This window comes from Enhydra lutris, unplaced genomic scaffold, assembly GCF_002288905.1.
Source record: "Enhydra lutris kenyoni isolate GAN:26980312 unplaced genomic scaffold, ASM228890v2 scaffoldscaffold88, whole genome shotgun sequence".
Lineage (NCBI taxonomy): Eukaryota > Metazoa > Chordata > Mammalia > Carnivora > Mustelidae > Enhydra > Enhydra lutris.
In genome coordinates, this window is record NW_019154172.1 from 1,606,994 (window position 1) to 1,633,682 (window position 26,689).

At 44.0% G+C, this 26,689-nt stretch overlaps 1 protein-coding gene across 4 annotated transcripts in view; it reads left to right on the top strand.

Annotated features, from left to right (window-relative positions):
• The first annotated feature begins 132 nt into the window (after positions 1-132).
• The window catches only part of LOC111162045 (thioesterase superfamily member 4), a 36,056-nt gene continuing 9,499 nt past the window's right edge, over positions 133-26,689 (top strand). For 2 of the 4 annotated variants that reach the window (XM_022526227.1, XM_022526229.1), the window contains exons 1-5: positions 133-347; positions 7,274-7,438; positions 18,128-18,212; positions 24,956-25,115; positions 25,989-26,099. In XM_022526227.1, coding sequence (XP_022381935.1) covers positions 249-347; positions 7,274-7,438; positions 18,128-18,212; positions 24,956-25,115; positions 25,989-26,099 — 620 coding nt within the window. In that variant the 5' untranslated portion in view covers positions 133-248. Of the gene's footprint in view, positions 348-7,273; positions 7,458-18,127; positions 18,213-24,955; positions 25,116-25,988; positions 26,100-26,689 lie in introns of those variants that run through there. The other 2 variants (XM_022526228.1, XM_022526230.1) reach the window with 2 other exon arrangements.

Sequence of the window (26,689 nt, forward strand, 5' to 3'; positions counted from 1 at the left end):
CCCCCCCCCCCCCCCCCCCCCCCCCCCCCCCGCTTCCCGGGCCTCGCTCCCCTAGCCTTCCAGCCGGGTGGTTTCACAGTAGTTGGCCCGGACCTGGCGAGGGCCAAGTTTGACGACACCAAAGGCCACCGCCCCGCCCGCCTCAAGCCGCGCCCCCTTGGTCACGTGTTCCCTCGGAGACTGGGAAGAGCCCGTGAGCCAGCGACCGCCAGGCCGTTTGTGTCGAAACCCTGCGCGCCCTCCGAGCGATGCTGCGGAGCTGCGTCTACCGACTGTGGACACCGGGAGTCCTCTGCGGCCCGCTGGGAGGCGCGTCCCCGCCGGCGAGGAACTCGTGGCCGCTGCCTGTGAGTCCGGGGGCGGGGCGTCGGGAGCGGGAGGCCGCGCAAGGACAGCCTGTGTCTAGGGGGAGCGGGTGAGGACGGCCGCGCTGACCTGTTGATCCGCTGACCGCGGGGTAAAAGCTAACGTCAGTGCCAGACGTCGTTGTTAGCGGGGTCGCTTACAGCCCTGAGAGCCAAAGGCCGAGAGGGACAGGAAGGGGACACCGGCGTGAGGCAGCCTCCGGGATGTTGGACTCTGGTCTGCAGGTCGGGGAGGATGGCTGCGGCTGAGACCGATAAGGAAGCGGTCGTGGGGGCGCCTGGGTGGCTCAGTGGGTTAAAGCCTCTGCATTCGGCTCAGATCATGATCTTAGGGTCATGGGATCGAGTCCCGCGTCAGGCTCTCTGCTCAGTGGGGAACCTGTTTCCCCCACCCCTCTGCCTGCCTCTTTGCCTCCTTGTGATCTCTGTCAAATAAATAAATAAGTAAATCTAAAAAACAAACAAACAAACAAAAAAAACGGTCTCGTTTGGGCAAGGTCAGACAGAGAGGCCCGTAGTGAAGTTGGGGTCTGACGTAGGCAGTACTGCTCCTGACCATTACAGTATGCGCTCGCCAGAAGAGCGGTGTCCCTTCTAGAGTTTCATCCTGATCATCTCTGCCCAGCGGATAATTGTCCCATAAGCCACTTTCTCAACTTTAAAGGCTATTGTAAGAGGAAAATGAGGCAACGTTTAATGCACTGCCTGTACTAAATAATGCTTGTTCTTACTTCCCTATGTTTCGCTTCACTGAAGTATTCAATTATTTTTTTAAAAGATTTTATTTATTCATCTGACAGAGAGAGAGGGAGAGATCACAAGTAGGCAGAGGCAGGCAGAGGGAGAGGGGAAAGCAGGCTCCCTGCTGAGAGCAGAGAGCCTGATGCCGGGCTCAATCCCAGGACCCTGGAACCATGACCTGAGCCGAAGGCAGAGGCCCAACCCACTGAGCCACCCAGGCACCCCAGTATTCAATTATTACTAATCGAACCCCAACAACATGTAAGACATTGGTCTTCATGATATAAAGAATAAGAAAACAGTTTCTCTCAAGGAGCTCACAGTCTAGTTTGGGAGAAAAGGGTGAACGGCTGTAATAATGAAGTACTAAGGGAACATGGAAGGAACAGTTCTGTACTGAGCAAGAACTGCAAGCTGTCAGACCTTTCTTTTAAAGAATAATGTGTGCAGACTGGTTATTAATCCTATACCATCTTTCACCTCAGAAAGAAAATAGGCTGTGCTGCTCTCACAGCAAAGATAAATTTATTACTTTAATTACGTGTTGGTGCCTTGTAATCTGTGTTGAGAATATTTAACAATAGTATTTAGAGGCTTTGTAAGTCTTTTTTTTTCCTGTTCAGTAACTTAATCTTAAAAGGAAACACATTAAAAAGAAGTCATAACTTCAGTTAACAAGTCCCCCTTAAAAAACATATAACTAAAGACTTTTCCTCTACAGAGAGCTACAAAAGGTAATGATTATCCCTAACATTTATCCCTCACGTACACAGTCTGTGCTGGGAATTTGCAAATGCCTTTACATCAAGTATCTCTTGATTCCTACCCTGTTGAACTGAAACTTTTTATTTCTCACAATATCACAGTGTTCATCTGAGGTCCTACACTCTACATGCATCTAAAATTAATAGATTACTCCTCCTCTTCCCCCTCCTAACACACACAAAGACTAACAAAAATCTCCTTTCTTTCCACCCCAATCTGCAAAGCTGCAATTCTGGAATCATCCAAGGCTCTCCTACTACTTTTTCCCCATGATCATTCTCTCTCCACATCCCTTGGTCCCAGTATCTTAAAAGTCTCTTAATCTTTTTTTCCCCTTCATTTCTCTCTATCTAGTTTGGCTTCTAACCATATCTCATCTAGATCTTTGCAACAGTCTTAACAGCTTTCCCTGCCATTTTCTCACCTAGCAATTCATCTTTTACACCAGAGAGTGGTTTCTAAAACCTAAGTTCATATTACTGCTTTGCTTAAAGCTCCCCATAGTGGAAAAAAGTATTTTATCATTCAAATAGCACCTTCATGGTTTTTTAAAGACTACCTTTCTTTAATGAACTTCATCCTAAGAAATAACATTTGTGAGATTGCCGAATATGACATGTTATTTATGTCCTTTGATAATAGGCATTCTCAAAATACATATGCTGTAGTCCTTGTGCTACCTAAAATCAGCTTTCATTTTGACGTTTGGAAACATTGACCTAGCCGATGAAATCTAAGCCCTGTGTTAAGGCCACAGAGGCTCGGTGGTGAGTGTTCCCCTTCTACTTTGCCATCCACATCTGGCTGCTATTCTCATTGCACCTTACATCATGAGGACTGAAATCCTGGCAGTTCCCCAAGGTGTCAAACAGTTGTGTCATCTCTCTGTGCCTTTGCTTGGTATAGCTCTCCCATTCTGTCCTTAGTGCACTTCTTACACTTTAGAAACCACTCCATCAGACCTCATCCCTGTCACTCCTGTGTCTATAATGTACTCCTGTTACAGTATTTTTCACACCTGAGGTTGCCACCACTTGAGGGCAGGGCCCAAGTCCTCTTTTCCCGCTCTGTCTCAACCAGTTCCTAGCACCAAACCAGGCATATAGCAGATTTTTAAAAGTTCACTGCATTTAGTTGAATCCCACACTTCAAAGTTAAAATCCGGTAGGACAGCCCACAGCCAAGGGGTCATTCTAGTTCCTAAAAGTCTCCAATTATCTCTCTCATCCTGGTCCATAAAAAGACGCTGGAACTGGTCCATCCTAGAGTTGCCTGTTTAAGATTTTATTTATTTGTTTGACAGACAGTGAGAGAGCACGGACAGGCAGGGTAAGTGGGAGAGGGAGAAGCAGTCTCTGCATCTAGCAGGGAACTGGATGTGGGGGCTCCATCAGGACCTGAGCCAAAGGCAGATACCTAAGGACTGAGCCACCCTAGCTCTGGTAGAGTCGCCTGTTGAGACCTGTAGATGAGCCAGATCCTACAGTCTTTTCTACCTCTCAGCTGACATGTATTGCTCAGTGCGTATTTATCTGTGACTGCTTATATCAGTTTATTTCCAGAATTCATGTACTTTAAAAGCCATGTGATTGAGACTGGATTCTAAGGAAATAATCCAAAGCAGAGAAAAAGCTATATTCAAAATTTTCCAGTGAACATTCTTACTTAAAGCTGCAAAAGATTAGAAACGCTTTAAATGCCTAACTTAAATGGTTAAGTAAATTATAGTACAGGAGTCTAAAGGACTATTTTTCTGCTGTTGAAAATGGTGATAATTGGGGCGCCTGGGTGGCTCAGTGGGTTGAGCCTCTGCCTTCGGCTCAGGTCAGGGTCCCAGGGTCCCATGGTCCTGGGATCGAGCCCCACATGGGGCTCTCTGCTCAGCGGGGAGCATGCTTCCCCATCTCTCTCTGCCTGCCTCTTGGCCTACGTGTGATCTCCTTCTCTATCAAATGAATAAACAAAATCTTTAAAAAAAAAAAAAAGAAAAGAAAAGAAAATGGTGATAATTGAGATTAAGGACATGAAAAAGTGGGTACTTAAGTGGTGAGGCAGAAAGGAAAAATACATTTCTTACTGAAATTACGAGTATATCAAGAAAGGTTACATTTGGGGCGCCTGGATGGCTCAGTGGGTTAAAGCCTCTGCCTTCAGCTCAGGTGATGATCCCAGGGTGGTGAGATAGAGCCTCGCATCGGGCTCTCTGCTTAGTAGGGAGCCTGCTTCCCCCTCTCTCTGCCTGCCTCTCTGCCTACTTGTGATCTCTGTCAAATAAATAAATAAAATCTTAAAAAAAAAAAAAGGTTACATTGAAGGGCCCCTGGGTGACTCAGTTGGTTAAACATCCAACTCTTAATTTCTGCTCAGGTCAGGATCTCAGGGTCCTGAGATTGAGCCCTGTGTCAGACTCCATGCTCAGTTCAGTGGATAGTCTTCTTGAAATTCTCCCTCTTCCTCCCCATCTGCTCCTCCCCCACCCTCAAGCTCCCCTGCTCTCTCATAAATAAATAAGAGAAAGATCACATTAAAGAAAAGTTGGTAGAAAGACATAAACATTTATCATTGTCTTTTTTTTTTTTTTTTTAGATTTTATTTATTTGATAGTGAGAGGCACAGAACGAGAGTGGTGTGGGGTTATGTTGGAGAGGGAGAAGTAGGCTTTCTTCTGAGCAGGATGCCCAATCCCAAGACTCAGGGATTATGACCCCAGCCTAAAGCAGATGCCCCAGCATCTATCATTGTCTTGAGATGGAGAAATAATGGTGGATTTTAAAAATTGTTTTATTTTGGGGACTCCTGGGTGGCTGCCTTTGGCTCAGGTCATGATCCCTAGGTCCTGGGATCAAGCCCCACATTGGACTATCTGCTAGATGAGCGGCTTGCTTCTCCTACAACTTGTGCTCTCCAATACGGGGGCTCTCTCCCCCTCTAAAACTGCTTTATTTTTGAGAGAGAGCGTGCATGTCCGTGAGGATGAGGGGGTGGGGAGGGCAGAGGGAGAACCAGGCTCCCTGGAGCCTGATTCAGGCCCAATCCTGGGATCCTGGGATCATGACTTGAGCCAAGGGCAGACACTTAACTGACCGAGCCACCCGCGCACCTGTAAATTGCTCTTTCTTTTCTTTACCAAATTTTCTGAACTAGGTTCTAAAGAGATGAGCAAATTCAAAGCCATAGGAAAAAAACAGGTACAGATCCTGGGCTAGGGTGGAGTAGTCTTAACCCTACTCACATTACCCTCATGAAATTGTTACTTCCTTCTCCTCAGCCAAGGAGTTTTTAATCTGTAGGGTTTTTGAGACCGGCTGCCTGTATTCTCAACCGTCAGGCCAGGATCAGAGCCAGCTAGATAAGAGCCAGTGGAGGTGTCATGTATCATGTGTCAGTGGAAGGCTAGTTGGCTGGTTCTTCCATCATGGCTCAGCCTTACTGTTTTGGTTTCAGGTGTGGTCCAACTGTTATAGATACACTGAATCTAAACTGAAAAGGGTGACGAAGTGGAATGCCGTAGACTTGATAGCTTCTGTGATCTTAAACATTCCAAGATTTCTGCTGAAGCCAAAAAAAAAAAAAGACCCCAAAAACCAAAAACAGTTTTCCTTTCCAGTACCTATGGCCATTTGCTTTGTCCTGCTCCTTAATAAGTCACCTTTTCTCCCCCTCTAGGACCTGGGACCTCTGCACCATTCCACTTGCTGCCTGGGCACAGGAGTGGTAGCATGGCCCAGTGCTGCAGAGAAATAGCATGGGTGGAAGCCATGGTTACGATGACAGCAAGCACCTGTCCGCCCAACCTCTGCCCCCTCTTTTTATTCTGTTTCTTGGTAATTGGCTCTGTCACTCACTGTGTTGCATAGGTCAGAAACCTGGAGCTGGTATTGTCTTTTTAATCTTCCCTTACTCATTATCTGCTTAATGCGGTCATAATTTTTCACTTGGGTAAGTTATCTCTAAAAGCCTTAACACAGGAGTCCCCAGATCCAGTCTTGATCCCTCCCATTATCTTTCATATGATGGCCAGATGAGATCTTGTTATTTCCCTATGAAAATCCCTCTGGGAACAACTGAGGTTACAGACCAGTTCAGGCCAACTAGCATAGTATGGAAGTTTCTCATAGCCATGCCCTTGTCTGCATTTCTGCAGCCATCTGCTCTTCCCCTTGCACTGAAACAAAGCTAAACTTCTTTAGGCCTTAGTTTCATCATCTGTAAAATGGGGATGATAAATTAGTACCTACTTCATAAGTATTTGGTAAGTGTGGTTGTCCTGAGGCCCCATAAAACTATGTTATACCTCCTTGCTTTTGCGTATAGTTTCCCCTTGCCTACAGTACCCTTTCTAGCTAGCTAATTTCTGCTGTCTAATTGATGTGGTGAACGAAGGTAGAAGAAAAATTACTAAGTTTCCTTACTATACCCCATTAATAAGTCCTTGAAACAGGCAGAGTGACGTTTCCTCTAGGAACTCAGCTGCCTTTATGTTAATACTTTGCTAAGAGCAAAAGGCAATCTTAATCTAAGCACAACCCCCAGGATCCTGTAAGGTCTACTTAAACACACAAAAATTCCCTTGGAAACTTCCATTATCTCTACTCCCCACCCCAAGATACATGTTAGCAATCATCCTCTAAGCACACTGCCCACTTATCTACATCTGAAGGGTCTCCTGACTCAGGTTTTATTTGACAGTAATAAATGACCTCTTTCCAACAACAGTCAGCCCCCTCAAGGTCCTAGACTTTGCTTCCAAAATTCCTTCCAACTTATGGTATATCCCTAACCCCTCCCAACTTGAAGGCATATAATCAGTCACCCATCACAATCCCAGTGCAGCTCTTTCTACCCATGGGTCCTGTCCTTGTGCTTTAATAAAACCACCTTTTTGCACCAGAGATAGCTCAAGAATTCTTACTTGACCATTGACTTCGAAGCCTAACATCTTCCCTACATCAAATCAAGATTCAGGTCAAAAAATTCCTTCCTGAACCACCACCACTGCCCCCCTCCCGCCCTCCACAACATCTGAGCTAAATACCTCTCCCTGTGCTCTGGGTCCTGCATACCCCATTAGTAACTCTTTTACATTCATCTGTTTACTTCCAGTTCCTGGTTTACCTTGTGCTTGATTAAGGTGTTGTGTTTTGTTCTTTTTAAAAAGGGAATCCACAGACCTGAGCTAAATGCTGCTGTTATAAGCTAGTTGGGTGACACTGAGCAAATCTCAATCTCTCCTCTCTCGGAGGTTGGTCTGGCTGATTTTTAAAATTTGCTTCTACTCTGAAATGACCACCTTCTGGAAAGAGGAGAGGCAGAGGCAGCAAGATAGTCTCAGGAAAAAAGAAAAATATGTTACAAGATAGGGTTCACTTCCCATTCTTCTTTTTCTCTTCTCTTTCTTCTAGAGGTCATACTCATCAGAGGTTGCTCACGTGGACCATTCTCTCCCCAACCCCAGCTGGAGCAAGGACATGAGACTCATTTTTGACCAGTTCATGAAGAAGAGTGAAGATAGGTCTTGGAAACGTTTGCCTTCATATAAATTTACATCTTCTAAAAGGCTTGAAGAGGTCAGAACCTTTTTTCCTGGTAGGAACAACCACTCTCTCATAAAGAATATTTAAATGTTAAATATAAAACAGGAAATATTGAGACACTGGATACTGATGTGGAAATGTTGGGGTCTAGAGCCAGTGCCAGGAAACAATTCTTGAGGTGTCTTTGGTGCAAAGTGGAGGTTTTTGTTTTGTTTTTTAAAAGATTTATTTATTTATTTATTTATTTGACAGAGATCACAAGTAGGCAGAAAGGCAGGCAGAGAGAGAGAGGGAAGCAGGCTCCCTGCTGAGCAGAGAACCCTATGTGGGACTCGATCCTAGGACCCTGAGATCATGACCCGAGCCGAAGGAAGCGGCTCAACCCACTGAGCCACGCAGGTGCCCGCAAAGTGGAGGTTTTATTAAAGCACTGGGACAGGCCCTGTGGGTGGAAGTTGCTGTGGCTGCTGTTGCTCTTGCTCCTTGCTGCTCCGGGCTTATGAGGAGCAAGTGATTTTATACCTTCTGGTTGGGAGAAGTAAAGATAGGGGAAGTTCCAAACGGACTTTCATAAAGAGGAATGTTAACAATCTGGTTATAAGATTTAATTTTATCTAACATTCCTTCTGCCTTTGTTTCCCACATTAACATTTTGCCTTAAAGTGTAACTGATAATTGATGAACTACTATTGCTAATAGTATTCCTTTTGTAAGATTTTATTTATTTATTTGACAGAGATTACAAGTAGGCAGAGAGGCAGGCAGAGAGAGGGGGAAGTAGGCTCTCCGCTGAGCAGAGAGCACAATATGGCACTTGATCCCAGGACCCTAAGATCATGACCTGAGCAGAAGGCAGAGGCTTAACCCACTGAGCCACCCAGGCGCCCCGATAACAGTATCCCTAACCATAGGTTACATTGGGGTTAACTCTTTGGATTGTGCTTTCTGTGGGTTTTGGCTAATGTATAATGCCAGGTATCTATCCGAGTATCATACAGAATGTTTCCATTGTCCTCAAAACCCCCCTGCCCCCTCTGTTCACCCTCCCCACCTTCCCTCTGAACTGTGGGCAATGACTGATCCTTTGACTGTATCCATAGTTCTGCCTTATCCAGAATGCCATATAATTAGGATCATGTAGTATGTAGTTTCTTCAAATTGTTTTCTTTCCCTTAATAATCATTTATTCAGGTGCATTCATTTTTTCTATAGCACTTAACCACTGTTTGACAGACTGGTTTTGTCTCTCACACCAGGGTGTGAGCTGCAAGAGGGCAGGGATTTGTTTTTTCAAGATTGATTTACTTGAGAGAGAGTGTGCGCACATGTGGGGGGAGGGGCAGAGGGAGAGGGAGTCCTAAGTGACTCTCTGCTATCTCAGAACTCTACAGGGGTTCGATGTCATGGGACCTTGAGATCACTTAACCTATTGTGCCACCCAGGTGCCCTGAGGACAGAGATTTTTATGTTTTATTCTCTCTGGGATCTCCAGTACTTAGAACAGTACCAGCTACCTAGTAAGTGCCTTAAAATATTTTTATTTTAAGGAATAAGAGAGGGAAGGAAGAAAGGAAAGAGAAAACAAACCCAGAAGACCTGTTGAAGGTGCTCTACCTAAAAGGTAAAATTCTTTACCTAAAATCTCTGCCCTCATTGAGCTAACACCATAGAGGGGAGAGACAGACCATTAAAGAAAGAAAATACAAAGTATGTCAAATGGTGATGAGTGCTATACAAAAAATAAATGCACCTTAATTTTTAAAAAAAGAGCTTTTTAAACTGACCTAACAATGTTATGGTAGTTCTTTGTATACTACATACGATTCAACAGTTCCGTACATTACTTAGTGCTCATCACTGTAAGGGTAGCTACCCTCTGTTACTGCACATTGCCATCACAGCATTACTGACTGCAGTCCCTATTCAGTTCTTTTCATCTCCCAAAGAGAACTTTTTAGTCCCTAAAATGTGGTGCCAGATCTCTGGTATAGGAATTGGGAGGCCCATTGCTTTCTTTAAAAAAAAAATTATTATTATTATTTTTTTTTTAATGAAGTTGAACAAGTTTACCTCAGGTATACATGGAAGATACCTAGGGAAAAGTGAGTAATTCCCCGGCTGGCCTTAGTCACCAGTTTAAATACCAACTCAGGACTGAAGCAGGGCATGGGAGAAGGGGAGAAGTTGTGGGGAAGTAACCAGGAAAAAGCACAGTAAACAGGATAAGGTTGGTTAGGCAGAATTAACTTGGTGCTTTCTCCATAGATAAGATTCTCTTCAAAGTAGAGCCCTCTTCTATCTGGAAAGGGGGGGGGGCACCATTACAAATGGAGATTTCCTTTAGAAATGTAAATTTTCCACTCAAAAGGTTAACTTCTCTGTTTCCGGAGGTTCCCCTGTGTCTGCTGTTCCTCAGAATAATCTTGATGCCAAAGAGCCATACTTGGGGTTGGCGTGTTCTGCTATCCTTCATTCCTGTCTTTGAAGCTTCCCAAGAAGTTTCATGTCTTTGAACCACTCTGTTAGTCCTGAGAATATGTTAGTTAAACAGTTGTGTCTCATTTCAGGAGGTGGTATTGCAGGGGGTGTTCTGCATAACATGAGCAATCAGTCACCTATTTAATAAGAGGCATTTTTTTATGGAAACAAAACTAAAACAAAGGTTAATAGTTGGAACAAACCATAAACTCTGTGTTTGAGTCCAGAGGACAGTTAAGTCAAGAAGATTTTTAGATAACTGGGCTCAAAGCATCTCAGATGGAAGTGAGGGCCCAGCCAAAAAACAAAATTCAGCTGAGCAGATTTGAAGATCTAACTGGGTTTATTAAACGGTTCATGAATCGGGCAGCACCCCATTTGGTAAGTGGAGAGGGGCTCCCAAGAGTTGTACAGAATAGAAGGTTTTTATAAAAAGGAGGGTGGGGCAAGGAGTTAATAGCAAAAGAAAAGGATTCCAGGCAAGCTTACTATCACCTGGAGGAAAGGGTACTGGGTCTTATCATGCCGATGACCTCATTTGCTTTTGGGGGTGGAGAAGGCGTAGGTAACAGATTACCTCATTGGTGATAGGAAGATTCCTGACTCAGTTAAAACCTTTCTGGGGGAGGCTGACACTGCAGGTAGATTAGATATTAAACCCCAGTTTCAGGATGTCTGAGTGACTCAGCTGGTTAAGCGTCTGCCTTCCAGTCAGGTCATGATCCCTGGATTCTGGGATCGGGCCCTGCATCAGCCTCCCTACTCAACAGAGCCTGCTTCTCACTCTCCCTCGCCTGTTCCTCCCTGCTTGTGTGCACTTACTCTCTGTCAGATAAATAAAAGTCTTAAAAAATAAATAAGCAAACCCTAGTTTGGTGACTTGGCCTAAGTGACACTGATGTAGGAAACAAAGGCAAAAGGAAAAAGTAAGGCTAAGATTTTGACTTGTTCTACATACAGATTAGTCTTAATTTGGCTATTTCTGGAAATGAGAGTGATTAAGAGAGAAAAATTTATGTTTCAGTAACCTACCTTTGCAGATGTTATTGACAATTATAGTTGTTAGAGACAATTACAGTTCTCATTGTCTTTGAATGTTTGCTGTTTGCCTAAGCTAGACAACTTGAGGTAAATTTCAGAGAAATTTCTGCAATAGCTCATGTGTAGACAGTTCCATGTTTGTCAGAGGTTCCTGGTGTCAAAGAAACCCCAGACGTCCCTTGAATGAAATTGCTATGATTATCACTTGCCCTTAAAGTCCTGGTAGGAGGGATTCTTGCATTCCCCAGCTTTCCCATTGCATTCTAGACTGTAAGATGGGTGCTGACCTGTGGACTGAGATACCAAACCTTGCCTTGCCCTGAAGAACCCACCATTTTTTAAGATTTTATTTATTTGACAGAGATCACAAGTAGGCAGAGAGACAGGCTGGCAGGGGAGGCAGGCTTCCTGCCAGGCAGAAAGCCTGATGTGTTGCTCCATCCCGGGATCTCGGGATCATGACTGGAGCCCAAGGCAGAGGCTTTAACCCACTGAGCCACCTGTTAGGTTCCCCCAATAATGGGTCCGTGATTAAAGGAGCGAGACTGCTAGAAAGCGAAGGTCAAGCAAAGCTTTATTTCGCACCAGGCATCAAGAATCAGACTGACCGGCCAGGGCCATGCCTTTTACAGAGAGAGCGACCTTTCTCTGTTTCACAGACCAGCTTTTAAGGGCAAAGGCCCTGTGGTTGGGCCTGGCCACGCACAGGTGGCCAATGAGATTGTAATACACACAGGAAACTCCACATTCATGTTAGGTCACACATAAGTGACCAATTGAATTACAATTTACCCTATGTAGACATTTGACCTAGCCTATCACCCTCATTAGAATTGGCATCCAAAGGGCGGGGCCCATACTCCTTGGTAGCTAGGAGACAGTATGCAACCCCCCATGGATCGAATGACTCCACCTGGCCTGACCCACCCTTGTATCTGGGCTGGTTTCTGGGACTTATTTTTAAGTCAGTCCCCTGGGGGAAGGGAAGCCCGGACACTTCAAGGGTTACACAACCAGGTTATTGTTTAACCTTAATGGAAGCCTCTGGCTAAATAGGTCCTTACACCACCCAGGCGCCCGAACCCACCATTTTTTTTTTTTTTTAATTTTTTTTTTAAGATTTTATTTATTTATTTGACAGACAGAGATCACAAGTAGGCAGAGAGGCAGGCAGAGAGAGAGGAGGAAGCAGGCTCCCTGCTGAGCAGAGAGCCCGATGTGGGGCTCGATCCCAGGACTCTGAGATCATGACCTGAGCCGAAGGCAGAGGCTTTAACCCCGAACCCACCATTTTTAACCCATGGAAAAACATTAGGAAAATTTTTACAAGGCGAAATTGTCCAGTTCTATAGTTAAAGTTGTAAGTGGAGGACACTGACAGAAGACAGTAGAGATAGAAATTTATCATGGTCTAAGTGACATTCCAACACGTGTAGTGTTCACAGCCAACTTCTCTAGGAAATGGTCCCAGTTGGACTTAATTCGTTTGGGTACTGGTTTCAGCCAGTTCCAGAGATCACTAGACTAGAGATGTGGAAAACATCACGTTAAACCAATGAGAAGAATCCTCACATGGGAGTCTAAAGATTGGCAGCTATGCTAGCAACTTAGGTGGTTGTCCTGTGCCCCAAAAAGACAACTTTGTATTAAAGACAGGAATAAAGGGAAGGCTTCAAGTTTCTGGGTCTACCATTCTGTCCAGGTTACTATCAGCCAAAAGGCAGGCTTTCTCCTCCCCATAGAGCAGCCCCAAGATAGAGGATTGTAGCCAGAGCAATGACCTGAAAGTGTTCCAAAACGACCATAGTTGTTGAAAAGCCCCTGAAATGATAGTAAAGGAAGAAAGGAGAAAGGGGGTCTGAGAACCTCAGACTTCAGATGAAATGACTGAGCCACACCCTCAGGCGCCAAGTGATGTGGCAGTGTTGGGGTTCGGAGCCAACAGCCCAAAAAGAATTCTTGCTGTCTTTGGTACAGAAAGGTGGTTTTATTAAAGCACAAGGACAGGAACCATGGGTAGAAAGAGCTGCACTGGGATTGTGATGGGTGACTGATTATATGCCTTCAAGTTGGGAGGGGTTAGGGATATACCATAAGTTGGAAGGAATTTTGGAAGCAAAGTCTAGGACCTTGAGGGGGCTGACTGTTGGTGGGAAGAGGTCATTTATTACTGTCAAATAAAACCTGAGTCAGGAGACCCTTCAGATGTAGATAAGTGGGCAGTGTGCTTAGAGGATGATTGCTAACATGTATCTTGGGGTGGGGAGTAGAGATAATGAAAGTTTCCAAGGGAATTTTTTTTTCAAGATTTTATTTATTTATTTGACAGAGATCACAAGTAGGCAGATAGGCAGCCAGAGAGAGGGGAAGGGAAGCAGGCTCCCTGCCGAGCAGAGAGCCCCATGCAGGGCTTGATCCCAGGACCCCAGGACCACAACCTGAGCCGAAGGCAGAGTCTTTAGGTGCCCCTTCCAAGGAAATTTTTATGTGTTAAAGTAGACTTAACAGGATCTTGGGGGTGGGCTAAGATTGCCCTTAGCAAAGTATTAACATAAAGGCAGCTGAGTTCCTAGAAGAAATGTCACTCTGCCTGTTTCAAGGACTTATAGGCAGTAGGTAATTTAATGTTTTCTTTTGCCTTTGTTTCCCACATCAGGAGCACTTCACAAAGTAACGGTCTCTCCTCCTGGGTGAAGAAGAGTTAGTTATGCCCCTTTGCTTCTGGTAAAGGGTTTAATAGGGTTTTTTTTGTTTGTCTTTTTGTTAGCTAACCATATAGGGAGGAGCTTACTCTTTAACTTTTTGGGTGTATCTCCTATATTTTGGTGGTTGGTTTTTCTACTGTCCTACATAGGGTTTTAGCATTACCTGCAGGGAGTATGTTAGAAGGTAGGGGATGATCAGTAAACTATTCCTAAGCTAAGACGGCACTTTGAGACCAGAAGACAAAGCAGGCCACTCCATAGTTTACATAGAGTTTTATTGAGGGTAACTTACTGACAGAGGGATTCTGGTGGAAAACAATCCACAGCAGCTGCGTAGTTAATTCACGAAATCCAGACCTTAGTCCACAGGTTATGTAGAGTGGGGGACACACAGAAGGGCACTGTAGTGAGATCAAAAGGTTTTACACCTCCAAAGGCTTCCATGCCCAGTTAGATCCTGGGGCACCACCTGTGCATCATCTCTAACAGATTCATGGGAGGCCAAAATAAACCTCCCTCCTCCCCCACCAATCCTGGCCTTAGCAGGCATTTCTAAGGTATATACATTAATCTAGTGGCCCATAACATGTAGTCCCAAGCGAGGTTATTGAGCAAATGTGAACAAGATGGACGGCCAAAGATGGGGTGAGTATTGTCAGCACAACACTCTGAGGGAACAGTTCAAAAATGTCCAACTGACAATGTCTTTTATAGCTGGAGGGAGTGGGGTCTTTTGAGTCTATGACCTAAAAACCAAAATGGTTTTACTTGGGTTAACTTCCCTTCTGAGCCTCCATTCCCTCCTTCCATCAATTACATAAAGGTCAGGTTATTGATTAGCTTGGCATCAATCACAGGTGGGGGTGTTCCTGGCCTAGGCAAGACCTTATTGCTGGTCTACGCAGTCCTTACTGCTTGAGGGGCAGTTTTGGTTCCCTAGGCAGGATACTTTGCCTGGAGGGCTTTTTGCCTGCCATAGGAGATGAGCTGGAAAGAAAACTTCAGGTCAAAATGGAGGTAGTTGAAAGCCCGCTTTGAGCAGTCTCATTCATTTTCCTTGTGTGCAGTTTGACGATCTCTGGTGATGTCATCAGGTGTGAACCCTTTGAATAGCCCAGCTGCAACAGGCAAGAACATCGTCCACGCATGGCTGTTAATGGTGATTTCTAGGAAATTTCTGTCAGGTTGTCCAGTTTCAGTTTGCAGGACTTCAGGAAAAGCGGTTTTGTTCTTAGTGATTCCAAGTCAGAAGGCTGGAAGAAAATTGGATTTGGAGAGTCTTAATCAGATATTTGAGAAAACCAGAAGAATTTAGGGTCCAGATCAGTTTGCAGATAGATAACTTCAGAGTCAGCGACAGCACTGGGATCTGATACACACAGAGGTGTGCTATTGAAACATACTTTTTCTCTTCTGCAGTCATCCATTTGTATCAGAGATAATCGCAGTAAGACTAACTTGTTTGCAAAATAAATCTGGTCTCATTAAACATGGCCTGATTATTTACATAGCTACCATGAGAATAGTTATTGGCCACATGGGTTTTTTGGATTTGCCTTTTTTTTTTTTTTTAAAGATTTTTTTTATTTCAGTGAGAGAGAGTGTGAGTGAGCACAAGCAGGGGAAGCAGCAGAGGGAGAGGGGGAAGCAGGCTTCCTGCTGAGGAAGGAGCTTGATGCAGGGCTCAATCCCAGGACCCGGGGATCATGACCCGAGCTGAAGGCAGATGCTTAACCAACTGAGCCACTTAGGCGCTCCTTTGCTTTTCTACGGAATCTCCGATTCGACGTCTATTTTATTACTATTTTATTTGCCAGAGAGAGAGAGAGCACACACAAGCAGGGGGTGCAGCAGGCAGAGGGAAAAGCAGGCTCCCTTGTGGGACTGGATCCCAGGGTCCTAGGATCATGACCTGAGCCAAAGGCAGCTGCTTAACGAACTAAGCCATCCAGGCATCCCTTAGATTGTACTTTTTTTTTTTTTTTTTTAAGATTTTACTTACTTATTTGAGAGAGAACATGAGAGGGGAGAAGGTCAGAGGGAGAAGCAGACTCCTCGAGGAGCCGGGAGCCTGACAGGGTCTCCATCCCGGAACTCTGGGATCATGACCTGAGCCCAAGGCAGTGGCTTAACCAACTGAGCCACCCAGGTGCCTCCTCAGATTGTACTTTGAAAAGCCACTCAAGGCCCGAAGCCAAGCCAAGGACTCACTGTCCTTGCCTGCAATACCTATGAATTTGAATAGATTCCTCTCTTCTCAGAGCCCCCGAAGTTTTCTGAACTTCTCAGGCTGCCAGAAGGGGACCATCTTTATCCATTGTGATGCTGGAAACCTAGTAAGCAAGATACCAGGCAGTGTTCTGAAGGGCTTTTATTGGCTCTATAAAGTCAGCCTTAGTTCTTGAGGCTGTTTGGTCATGTCTGTGTTTGTTATAAGGAACAGATTATCTGCAAATAAATACATAATACCATGAAAATAATACTTAATAAGCATTTCCAAATTCTGATGAGATCAGGTAAGGAGAAAGATAAATGTTTCAGTTCTGTTTATCTTCATCAATTCATTTAGTCCCTTGTAATTGATTATTGTTTTGCTTGATCCTGGTGATGAGGGAACTGAAGCCTGGCTGAGGACAAAGCAAAAGGCTGACACCTTGCAACCCTCCCCCCCCACTCCTGGGTGGGACATATGTGACATTCTTAGGACTCTCCCAACTATCTAATAGCTTGCTAAAAAGGGCAAACCGCCCTTGGCAATGGCTTGGCTTCTGGTATCCCAAATCTTGTAGGTCCTCTTTAGCATATGAAAGTTCTGTTGAAACCTCCCTTTCCCTTACTTCCCCCACCCTCGTGGTACAGAACCTGCCACTCTTCACAACCCAGGGCAGCATCTTTCTGCCCACTGGTCCTGTTCCCGTGCTTTAAAAAACCACCATTTTGCACCAAAGATGTCTCAAGAATTCTTTCCTGGTCATTGGCTCCGGACCTCACCCCACGGAACCTCACTTACATTCTAAAACTTCATCATAGGCAGTTTTGTGAGTTGAGTTTTCCATTAGAGTTAAGGAAATTCTTACCCAGTTCAGTGGTAAGATCTTAAAGTCTATCAGAAACCTATGCATATCAGAGTCCTTTTCTTGAATCTCAGAAGACCGAGCACTTGAAAAAATCATCAGTAAAACTGTAAATGACAAAAAAGACTTTAAAATGGCAATGGTTTTAAAGATCTGATGAGAGTTCATTCTAATGCAAATGACAAGGAAATGTGGTTATTTCTGTGGCACAGATTTTTAAGATAACTAGAATTATGACTGATAACATACCAGAACAGAGCAGATCGCTAGGAATTTAATCACATGATTTAAATAGTTCAGTATCTCTCCTTTAGAAGATGTTCCAGGGAACATGCTGGGAAATCCCAGAATTAGTCTGAGTTTAGAAAGACCTACTTACTGTTTGGGGGAAGTTTGTCAAATATCAAATGTTCTAGAACACCTTATTAAACAGGTCACTGTGAAACAGCACTCTTTTAACCAAAGAGATGGTTAAAAGATGTCCAGAGGCGGGGCACCTGGGTGGCTCAGTGGGTTAAAGCCTCTGCGTTCGGCTCAGGTCATGATCCCAGGGTTCTGGGAATCCAGCACACACACACACGCACACGCACACACACACTCACACACACCCCCCACATTGGGCTCTCTGCTCGGCAGGGAGCCTGCTTCTCCTCTCTCTCTGCCTGCCTCAGGGAGCCTGCTTCTCCCTCTCTCTCTCTTCCTGCCTCTCTGCCTACTTGTGATCTCTGTCAAATAAATAAAAAAAAAATTTTTTTTTTTTTTTTTTTTTTTTTTTTTTTTTTAAGGCAGGCAATCGAAAAGACTGCTGCCATGAGCAACTCCACAGTCTCACTTTTATTGGATAGAAACAATAGCCAACAGAAGAACCGATGAAGGTCAAACGTTAGTCACATGTCTTGCGGACAAGCAAGGAGGAGGATAAAGTTTATAGTTAACCAAGCACATTCAAAGGACACATCTAAAAAACAACGGGCGCTGCTGGGAAGAGAAAGGAGCAATAACCGGAAAAGGGAAGCAGGCGGTATTTCGTTCCACCCTGAGCTGACCGGGCGTTCCCGGGTGCTCGGCTTCCCTGAAGCAGGCGCAGGCGACGTTGCGCCCTGGACAGGCCGGGCGTTCCCGGCTGCCCGGCTTCTGTGAAGGGGCGGCCTTCCGCCCTGAGCAAGCCGGGCATCCCCAGCTGCCCAGCTTCACGGTCACGTATCGTCCTTCTCCCCAAAGACCTGTAGCCAGTATATGTTTTTCTTAAGACCATATCTCAATGTGCTTGGCAACTAGTAAAATCCTCCAGGGGTTATAGTTTAAGTAACAAATTGTTCCGAGGGGCAGCAGCAGAAAGGGTTGATAGCCAGTGGGTACCTGAAAGCAAATCCAGGAGCCACAGTTCAAAAAATTAATTCTTACACGTGTTTTTCTCCTACTAGGCTGAATTTAGGAAGGGTGAAACAACATTTTACCTTCCTTTCTTGTCCGGGCACTACAGATGGAGATCTGGGAGAGCAGAGTTTGGTAAGAATTCTTACCTTTGGCTGGCTTCTGCCTGTTTGATCCCATCTGTAGGCTCTGGAAAAAATGATATGTCTCAGCGGGTACTTTCTGGGTCAGCAGAAACTATAGGGGAGGAAAAATAATTCCAAGTTCTTGGTGGGAACCCTGTAATAAAAGACAGATTAGTAAGAAAAATGAAGTTTATTAACATGTATATCTCATGTATACATGGGAGATAACCAGGGGAAAAGAAGTAACTGCAGCAGCCCATTGCTTGCGTTACCTCCCTTCTTGGGTGTGGTAGGAGTGAAAATCACAGGCCAGCTGTTACGATTTAAAGGGGGCACATCTGAAAACTTGAAAAACTTTTGTTCCCAAGTCTGCATAGGTTTACCGCTTTTACACTAACTAAAGAGTTAAGCTCCTTTGTGTTTCTCCTTATCTGAATCATTTGGACCCTTTGGTGTAGAGCCTGAGAATCTGTTTCTAACAAGCTTCAACACTGGATGCAGTTGGTCCTGGAATTAGGGAACCGCTGATTTCTGTTATGATGTTAACCAATTAGAAGTTGAAAGTTCTTTAAACTGGTTTGATCTTCACATTGCAAAAGCCAGTCTTACTGAACTCAACCTTTGGTTTTATCTCCCTTTAAGTGGAGGTAATAAAACCTTTTTTATCTGCCATTTTAGGTGACGCTCTATTGCCCAGTTAGGCTTCTAAATTGGACTTCTGCATTTATTTTTCAAAGATTTTATTTATTTATTTGACAGAGATCACAAGTAGGCAGAGAGCCCAATGCGGGGCTCGATCCCAGGACCCTGGGATCATGACCTGAGCCTAATGCAGAGCCTTTAACCCACTGAGCCACCCAGGCGCCCCTAGACTTCTGCATTTAAAACAGAAACGAACACTTGAAATACCTGCCCTCAAGAGAATGTAAGAAGTATGTCAGACTTTCAGATAAACAAAGTGATGGTCTTCCTTCCCTAAGGAATGTCCATTTTTTATGGGACCAATCGGTGTTTTTCATAAGATTCCCAAAGGAATCCGTGACCTAGAAATGTCAGGAAGTTTAAAAAGTTACACGTGTGGATAGTTATTGAGATAAATGTATTAATTAGCTAAATCAAACCAGGATAAAATGGAGACAATAGAATCTGAGAGTTGGGACCTGGAAGATAATATTTAGTCTGGAATATAAGAATGGACCATCAGAATCACTTAGGGAGGGGTCTTAGTCATCATTGCAACTTCCTTCTTCTCTCTCTTCAGATTACTAGCTTTCTTCCTTACACAAATATTTACTGAGCACCTACTGTGTGTCAGACACTATGCTAGCCATTGGGGTATAGCAATGAAGAAAAAAATTGGGCTGCCCCACCCTTGTGGAACTCATAACCCAGCACTCTTACTAAGCCGCTGCTGTTGGAAAGAACAGTGGGCTCCCTTGTTTTGGAACGGAAGGAAGGCTGGGACCCACTACTGTAGTCTAACTTTTACTTCTTCTTCTCTTGCTTTCTGTAGTAACCCTTAGGATCATTCATCCGCACTTCACTTGAACCCTTCCAGTCGTAGGGTGCTTGGGACAAAGGGGCTTTATCCATTCTGGACAGCTCAAATTATTAGTGATTTCTTCCTTAGACTGTATTGAGCTACAGTCACTCTTATGCCTTTCACCCATTTTTTCAGGTCTACCAGCTAGGAACACATAGAGTAAGCATCCTTTCACATCCTTTCATGTGTAGAAGTTAGATACATGCATCTCGCACCTGTGCCTGACAATTCTTGTTGCCAGGCTTCTCTTCTCTGTTTTTTCAGGTATTTTTCCCATAGGACATTTCAGTTCTATAAGCCTGGTTGCTTTTTCCAGGGCACGTTCCAGTTTCTCAGAATTCTTAGTGTGTGTTTCCCAGAACTAAGCTTGAAACCATTTATATCCTTTCAGTTTAGAATAAGACATTAGCAGTAGGTGGGTAGCCATGTCCCACTTTCCACTAAGAGTCCGCTAAACACCCTGTGTCATTTGTGTGAACTGTTGGTCTCCCTTTTTCTGCACCTACGTGGCCAACTCGTTGAACCTTACTGAAGTTTATGTATATACCTAATATATTCTTCATTTTTAGAGTCAGGCTATAAAGACCTTTTAGGCTGCTTATTTGCAAATCCAGGATTTGCTCCTTCAATAACTAACTATCTTTTGAGCATTTCTGCTGCCCTAAGTACTGTAGTTCTAGAATAGACCTTAGTAAACAGATGGTAAACAGAGCTTATACAATTTACTCATTATCTTTTAGTCATCCAAACTCATCCCTGAGGATAATTTGGGGATTGTGATGGGTTTTTGTTTGTTTGTTTTTTCTTAAGATTTTCTTTATTTGTGGGGCGCCTGGGTGGCTCAGTGGGTTAAAGCCTCTGCCTTCGGCTCAGGTCATGATCTCAGGTCCTGGGATCAAGCCCCGCGTCAGGCTCTCTGCTCATCAGGGAGCCTGCTTCCTCCTCTCTCTCTGCCTGCCTCTCTGCCTACTTGTGATCTCTGTCCATCAAATAAATAAAATCTTAAAAAAAAAAAAAAAAAGATTTTCTTTATTTGTGAGAGAGAAAGAGCACAAGTTGGGGGTGAGGAGGGAGGAAAAGGGAGAAGGAAAGAGGGAGAAGCAGGCTTCTGGTGGAGCAGGGAACTTGATGTTGGTGGGGGTGGGGTGGGGTAGGACTCAATCCCAGGACCCTGAGATCATGACCTGAGCTGAAGGCAGACGGGTAACTGACTGAGCCACCCAGATGCCTCAGGATTAGTATGGTTTTTTACAAAATAACCTTGAGTAGGCCCTTAATGTTGCCTGAGAAGCGTTTTTCATTTTTGCCTGTCTGTTCATGCTCCTGCTGTCCTAGAAGACTATATCCTACCTTCTCAAGCCTTGCTTTCAGTTGATCTGCCTCCTGTAACCCTAAGAGAAAGTAAAAGCATTCAGAAAAGAACTTCCATCCACCCTCTGCCTCATTTATCCACTCCCTGCATCTGGGCCTGGTGTTCTGCTTTTTCCTGTTTTTCCTGTTAACGGCTCCTCTTGAGCCTTGTCTCTGTGCACTGCATCCCCCCCCCCTTTGGCCTACTTACACATCTCCCACTGTGCTGGGTCTTTGTCATCAGTGCCAGACATGCCACAACTCTATCTTTCTCTTCCAGTTGCTCTAGAACCCACTCCAGTCAGAATTTTATCACTTCATTGAAACTGCTCTTGTCAAGGGCACAGTGACCTTCACGATGCTAACCAGTGACCTCTCAGCTTTTGGCACAGCCAGTGCCTCCTTTCCAAGGCTGCACACTCCTCTACTTAGCTTTCAAGACCTCACACTCCCCTACTTCATTGGTCCTTTTCCTGTCCATGTCTTTTGCTGGTTCCTCATTGTCCTCTAAGTCTTAATGTTAGGGTACCCCCACATCTCAGCTACTCTGTTGGTAATCCCATTCATTCACATGGCTTTGGACACCATCCAAAAGCTGACAGCTTCCTACTTTACTGTTGAAGTTTAGTGTGTGGGTTCCAGTTGGGTTCTACAGTTTAAAGCTGTATGATCTTGAGCAAGTTATTCCTTGCCTCCAATACCTCATGGTAGGTACTTCAGCATTTGTTGAAAGAACGAAGGAAAGAAAAATAAAACTAGTTTTAACCTAGAAAAATGGTAGAGTTCACAAGTTTCTTTATAGAACTGCCAATAGAGAAAAATAAGAATTACTTTGTTTTACAAATGAAGGGGAAAATTAGTAACTTGTATTACTAACTCCATTCTAGCTCTTCATCCTGTCACATAGTTGAACGTCTTTAACAGTGTGATCTGGCTTCTCCCCTAACAGCTCTATGGAAGTTTCTTTACTTAAACTACTAGTGACCTAAATACCAAATTTGGAGGGCATTTTTTGGCCCTTACAGTACTTGACCTCTCTGTTGATCTCATTCTCCTTGGAACTTCTCTCTTGGCTTTCACAAACCTCTCTGACTAGTCTTCTCTCTCTCCTCCCTGCTCCTTAAATACCAGTGTTTTCCAGGGCTCCTTTCCCACATGGTTCGTGGTTCTTGCCTGAAACTTGACTCTCTCTGAATTTGGTGTGGGGGACTTGGACTCCTTGTTACCCACACTTGCTTTCAACCATATTTCCTGTTCCTCTTAGAAACCCCTTCCTTTGAACGGGGTTTCTACCATCTGACATTGTCACCCTCTGTGTTGGCTGTCCTTTGCCAACCTCTCCCTCACATACAGAGTATTTCAACACCTGGTTCACCATCTGAGTCCCCATCATTTCAGTTCACTTAGCTTCCTGTCAGCTGTGAACTCTCTTTACCCAGCCCCAGCTGTACAAGCCAGAGACATCCTGAGCCTTACCTGTAACAAGTTAATAGCCTCCGCATTCACACATTTAGACAGTTTCCTGACCATGGTTGTCTTCCTTCCATCTTGCTTGCTTAAGGCTCACAGAAGCAATTCTTTGACCTCATTTGTCTGAACTTCTGGCCCACTTATCTACGAAAACCCCAACCCTGGACAAATCTAGCTGCATCATCTCTCTCTAACGCTGGGGACAGTCACCTCACCCAGGGAATAAGCTGGTGACCGTAATTTTGTAGTGTTTCAGTGGTCTTCCCCTCATCTTTCTCATCCCCATCAATCCCTCCTTTCATCCAGCTGGCAGAGTGATTCAGAATGCAAGTCCAACCATGTCACTCCTGCTATCATCATTGCTATCCTGTGTTGTAAAAGGCCAGTGCCTCTCAAATTTGAACATGAATATGAGGCACCTGAGAGTCCTGTTAAAAATGCAGGCCTCACTTGAGTAGGTCAGGGTAGAGCCTGACAGTCTGCATTTCTAACAGAACTTACTTTACATCTTTGTTTTCTCATTTCTGTGAGGTAACCTCAGGGTTTGGTAATCTATATCAGAAATTTTGAACTTTTTTTTTTTTTCCTAAGGTCTTACTTATTTGACAGATCACAAATGGGCAGAGAGGCAGGGAGAGAGAGAGGGGGAAGCAGGCTCCCTGCTGAGCAGAGAGCCCGATCTGGGGCTCGATCCGAGGACCCTGAAATCATGACCTGAGCCAAAGGCAGAGGCTTAACCCGCTGAGCCACCCAAGCACCCCAGAAATTTTCAACTCTTAAGTAAAAAATTAGAAGGGTTTGTTGCTTATTAACTGAAGTTCCAGTGTCAGAGTTGGATGGCTCTCAGAGTCATTGAGGTTTATCTATCTCCTCACTGTCTGGATAAAGTGTGGAGGATGGAACAAGTTCTAGGCAAAGAACTCAACTTTTCCCAACTCCTATGATATTGGTCCTCCATTTTAACTGTCTGGCTCCCTTAATTTTCTCCACAGCCACTAGAGTGCATATAGTGTGTGCATACACAATGTATGCCACTTGTGGAGTAGACAGAATCTAAAAGGGCACCTGTCCCCGGGGATGTTCATAGCCTAAAATAAAGGCATTCTCCCCTCTTCTCCCAAGTAGTCTCATCTTCTATCCTTTTCAAACTTTGTAAATACAAGTTTAGTAACAAAAGAAATTTAGTGTTAGGCATGGCAAATCATGATGAGCCGAGAAAGTAGAGTTTGGGGAATTAAATCTTTTTTTTTTTTTTTTTTAAGATTGATTTATTTATTTGACAGAGATCACAAGTAGGCAGAGAGGAAGAAGCAGGCTCCCCGCTAAGCGGAAAGCCCAATGCAGGGCTCGATCCCAGAACCCTGGGACCATGACCTGAGCCAAAGGCAGAGGCTTTAACCCACTGAGTCACCCAAGCGCCCTGGGGAATTAAATCTTAACATTGGTGTGTAAGTTTAAACACGCCCTACCTTCAGAACAATAGCTTTCAGTCTTTGCTTGGAAGTGACCTGTGTTTTGACTCGCAGCCCACTAACACACAACTTGGGCACAGATGTGTAACTGAAAAAGCGTGTCTAAATAAGAATACTGTTTGTTGCCTGGAAGCATTCTATTTCTTTTAAAGTCTGATTACAACTCACTAATTTGATTTTACTAACCTTAATGCTTCTAACCCTGAATTTGGGGCTTTAGAGTCCTAGTCACACAGAATATTCAACTGAACTGGACCTGATTTTGATTCAGTATGATAACTTTTCTTCTGCTGAGGCTAGACTCACTTCTGCAGAGAAAACCTCCCTACTGTTAACACTTAATTTTCTTTAAATCCCATTTAAACCGTACTTGTTCCAAGAAGACTTTGTACCTTATTTACTGTTTGATTTAGTGTACCTTCAGCATTGATATACTATATTTCCTGATTGCCATGTGTGAGTAAGTACTTGGTTTTGATTTCATTTATGTTTACTCTGTCCCCAATTAGACTGTTAAGTCCATAAGGGCAAAAATCCTATATTCCTTTTTTTTTTTTTTAAGATTTTATTTATTTATTTGTCAGAGAGATCACAAGTAGGCAGAGAGGCAGGCAGAGGAGGGGAGGGAAGCAGGCTCCCCGCTGAGCAGAGAGCCTGATGTGGGGCTTGATCCCAGGACCCTGGGGTTATGACCCAAACTGAAGGCAGAGGCTTAATCCGCTGAGCCACCCAGGTGCCCCAAGACCCTATATTCTGTTTCTGTGGAATGCTCCCATTCCCTCTAATTTTGTACCTGATTGACATTTTAATCAGTCATCCATTAACCTGTGGTTCTTGCACAGTACAGATGCTTAGCTCTGTCAGGGCATCTTTCTCATCCTGTTTTCTCATATGCTCATCCACCTCATTTCCCTACAGATGCAAAGCCTGTGAAAGAAGAACCATTGTCACAGGCTCGGCTCTTTCCCAGAAGCCTTGAGGAAGGTCTGGGGTTTGAATATGCGATGTTCCATAATCTTGTTGAAAACAGGACAGTTTGCATATTGCAAGGAGGTCCTTACCTGCAAGGAATACCTGGGTAAGAATGATAGCATCCCATTGATTAGTAGCATCTGAAAGATGGCTAGCTTGTAGTCATACATATCCATAGACTACAATAAAGGCATTGAAGTGGCAATGTAGATACATATTTATTGACATGGAAAGATGTTTATAAATATTAAATCTCAAAAGTATGAGACAGGGCAAAAGAGTATCATTAACATGTTAACTGATTCGTCACTAGATGGTGGCATTATAGGCCTTCCAATTTTTAATTTATTTTTCTTTGTTGATCTGCCTTTCCTACATTTCTCAAAAGATTTTATTTTATTTTTTTTTAAGATTTTTATTTATTTATTTGACAGAGATCACAAGTAGGCAGAGAGGCATGCAGAGAGAGGAGGAAGCAGGCTCCCTGCCGAGCAGAGAGTCCGATGTGGGGCTCGATCCCTTATTTATTTATATGACAGAAAGACACAGCGAGAGAGGAACACAGGCAGGGGGAGTGGGAGGGGAGAAGCAGGCCTCCTGCCTAGCAGAGAGCCTGATGTGGGCCTTGATCCCAGGACCCTGGGATCATGACCTGAGCCAAAGGCAGCCGCATAGCAACTGAGCCATCCAGGCGCCCCTGCACTTCTTAATTTTTATACAGTGTTATATACAGTTAAATAAAACAAATGAATTAGTATCCGATTACCATTAAGTTCTGGTGTATTAGCAACACTATAGTATTATGCTAAGAATGAAATAAATCTGGTGACATGGATATTATTTGAGTTCATTGAACATGGACCAAGTGGACCTTTCATAAGTAAATTATATGGAGATGTGCTTGGGTAGTTTCTCTCCAGAGGCTCTGTTTTTAGACCTTCTGAAAACGTTTTTCTTCTTTTTCTTTTGTTTTAACTAGATTCCTTCACGGAGGTGCCATTGCAACCATGATTGATTCTACTGTTGGTATGTGTGCATTTATAACTGGGGGAGCTGTCATGACTGCCAATCTCAACATCAGTTTTAGAAGGTAAATTCCTGGGTATTACCTGCTTCTTACATGTCCTGGATCAGGCAGCAGACCTTGAGACAGAGATTGGTGTGCACACGGTAAAGGAAATGCTTCTTATGGAAGCATCTCTTCTTATGAAAGTACCTCTTTCAGAAATACTCAGGTGGGCAACACATTTGCCTTCTTTCTACTTGGTTCTTTTCTGTAATCAGTCCTTTCTGTAAAGGGTACCATTCCTGCATTTTCTGGAATTGTTTGGCTTCCTGACAGTTCTCTGCCTGTTGATGTGGGGAGAGGGTTAATGAGGGCTCTTAGATTGTGCCAGACATATATAAACCCCCAAATGGCAGTTGTCTGGTGTAAATCCACCAATATGCATAGATGTTCTTTTCACCTGTCAGCTCAGCTGTTACCATGACCTTTAATAGAGTAAAATACTGTGAAGGCCGACATAAGTTTTATCTTCATTGTTCTCTGTATGTAAACTGCTTCAAAAATTAAACCTATCCAATCATACCCATCCTTATTTTTTAATTATAGCTATAGTTTTATAGTTCTTGTGTTACTTTTTCCCTTTTTTCAGAATCATTAGGGACTCCTGGCTTTCC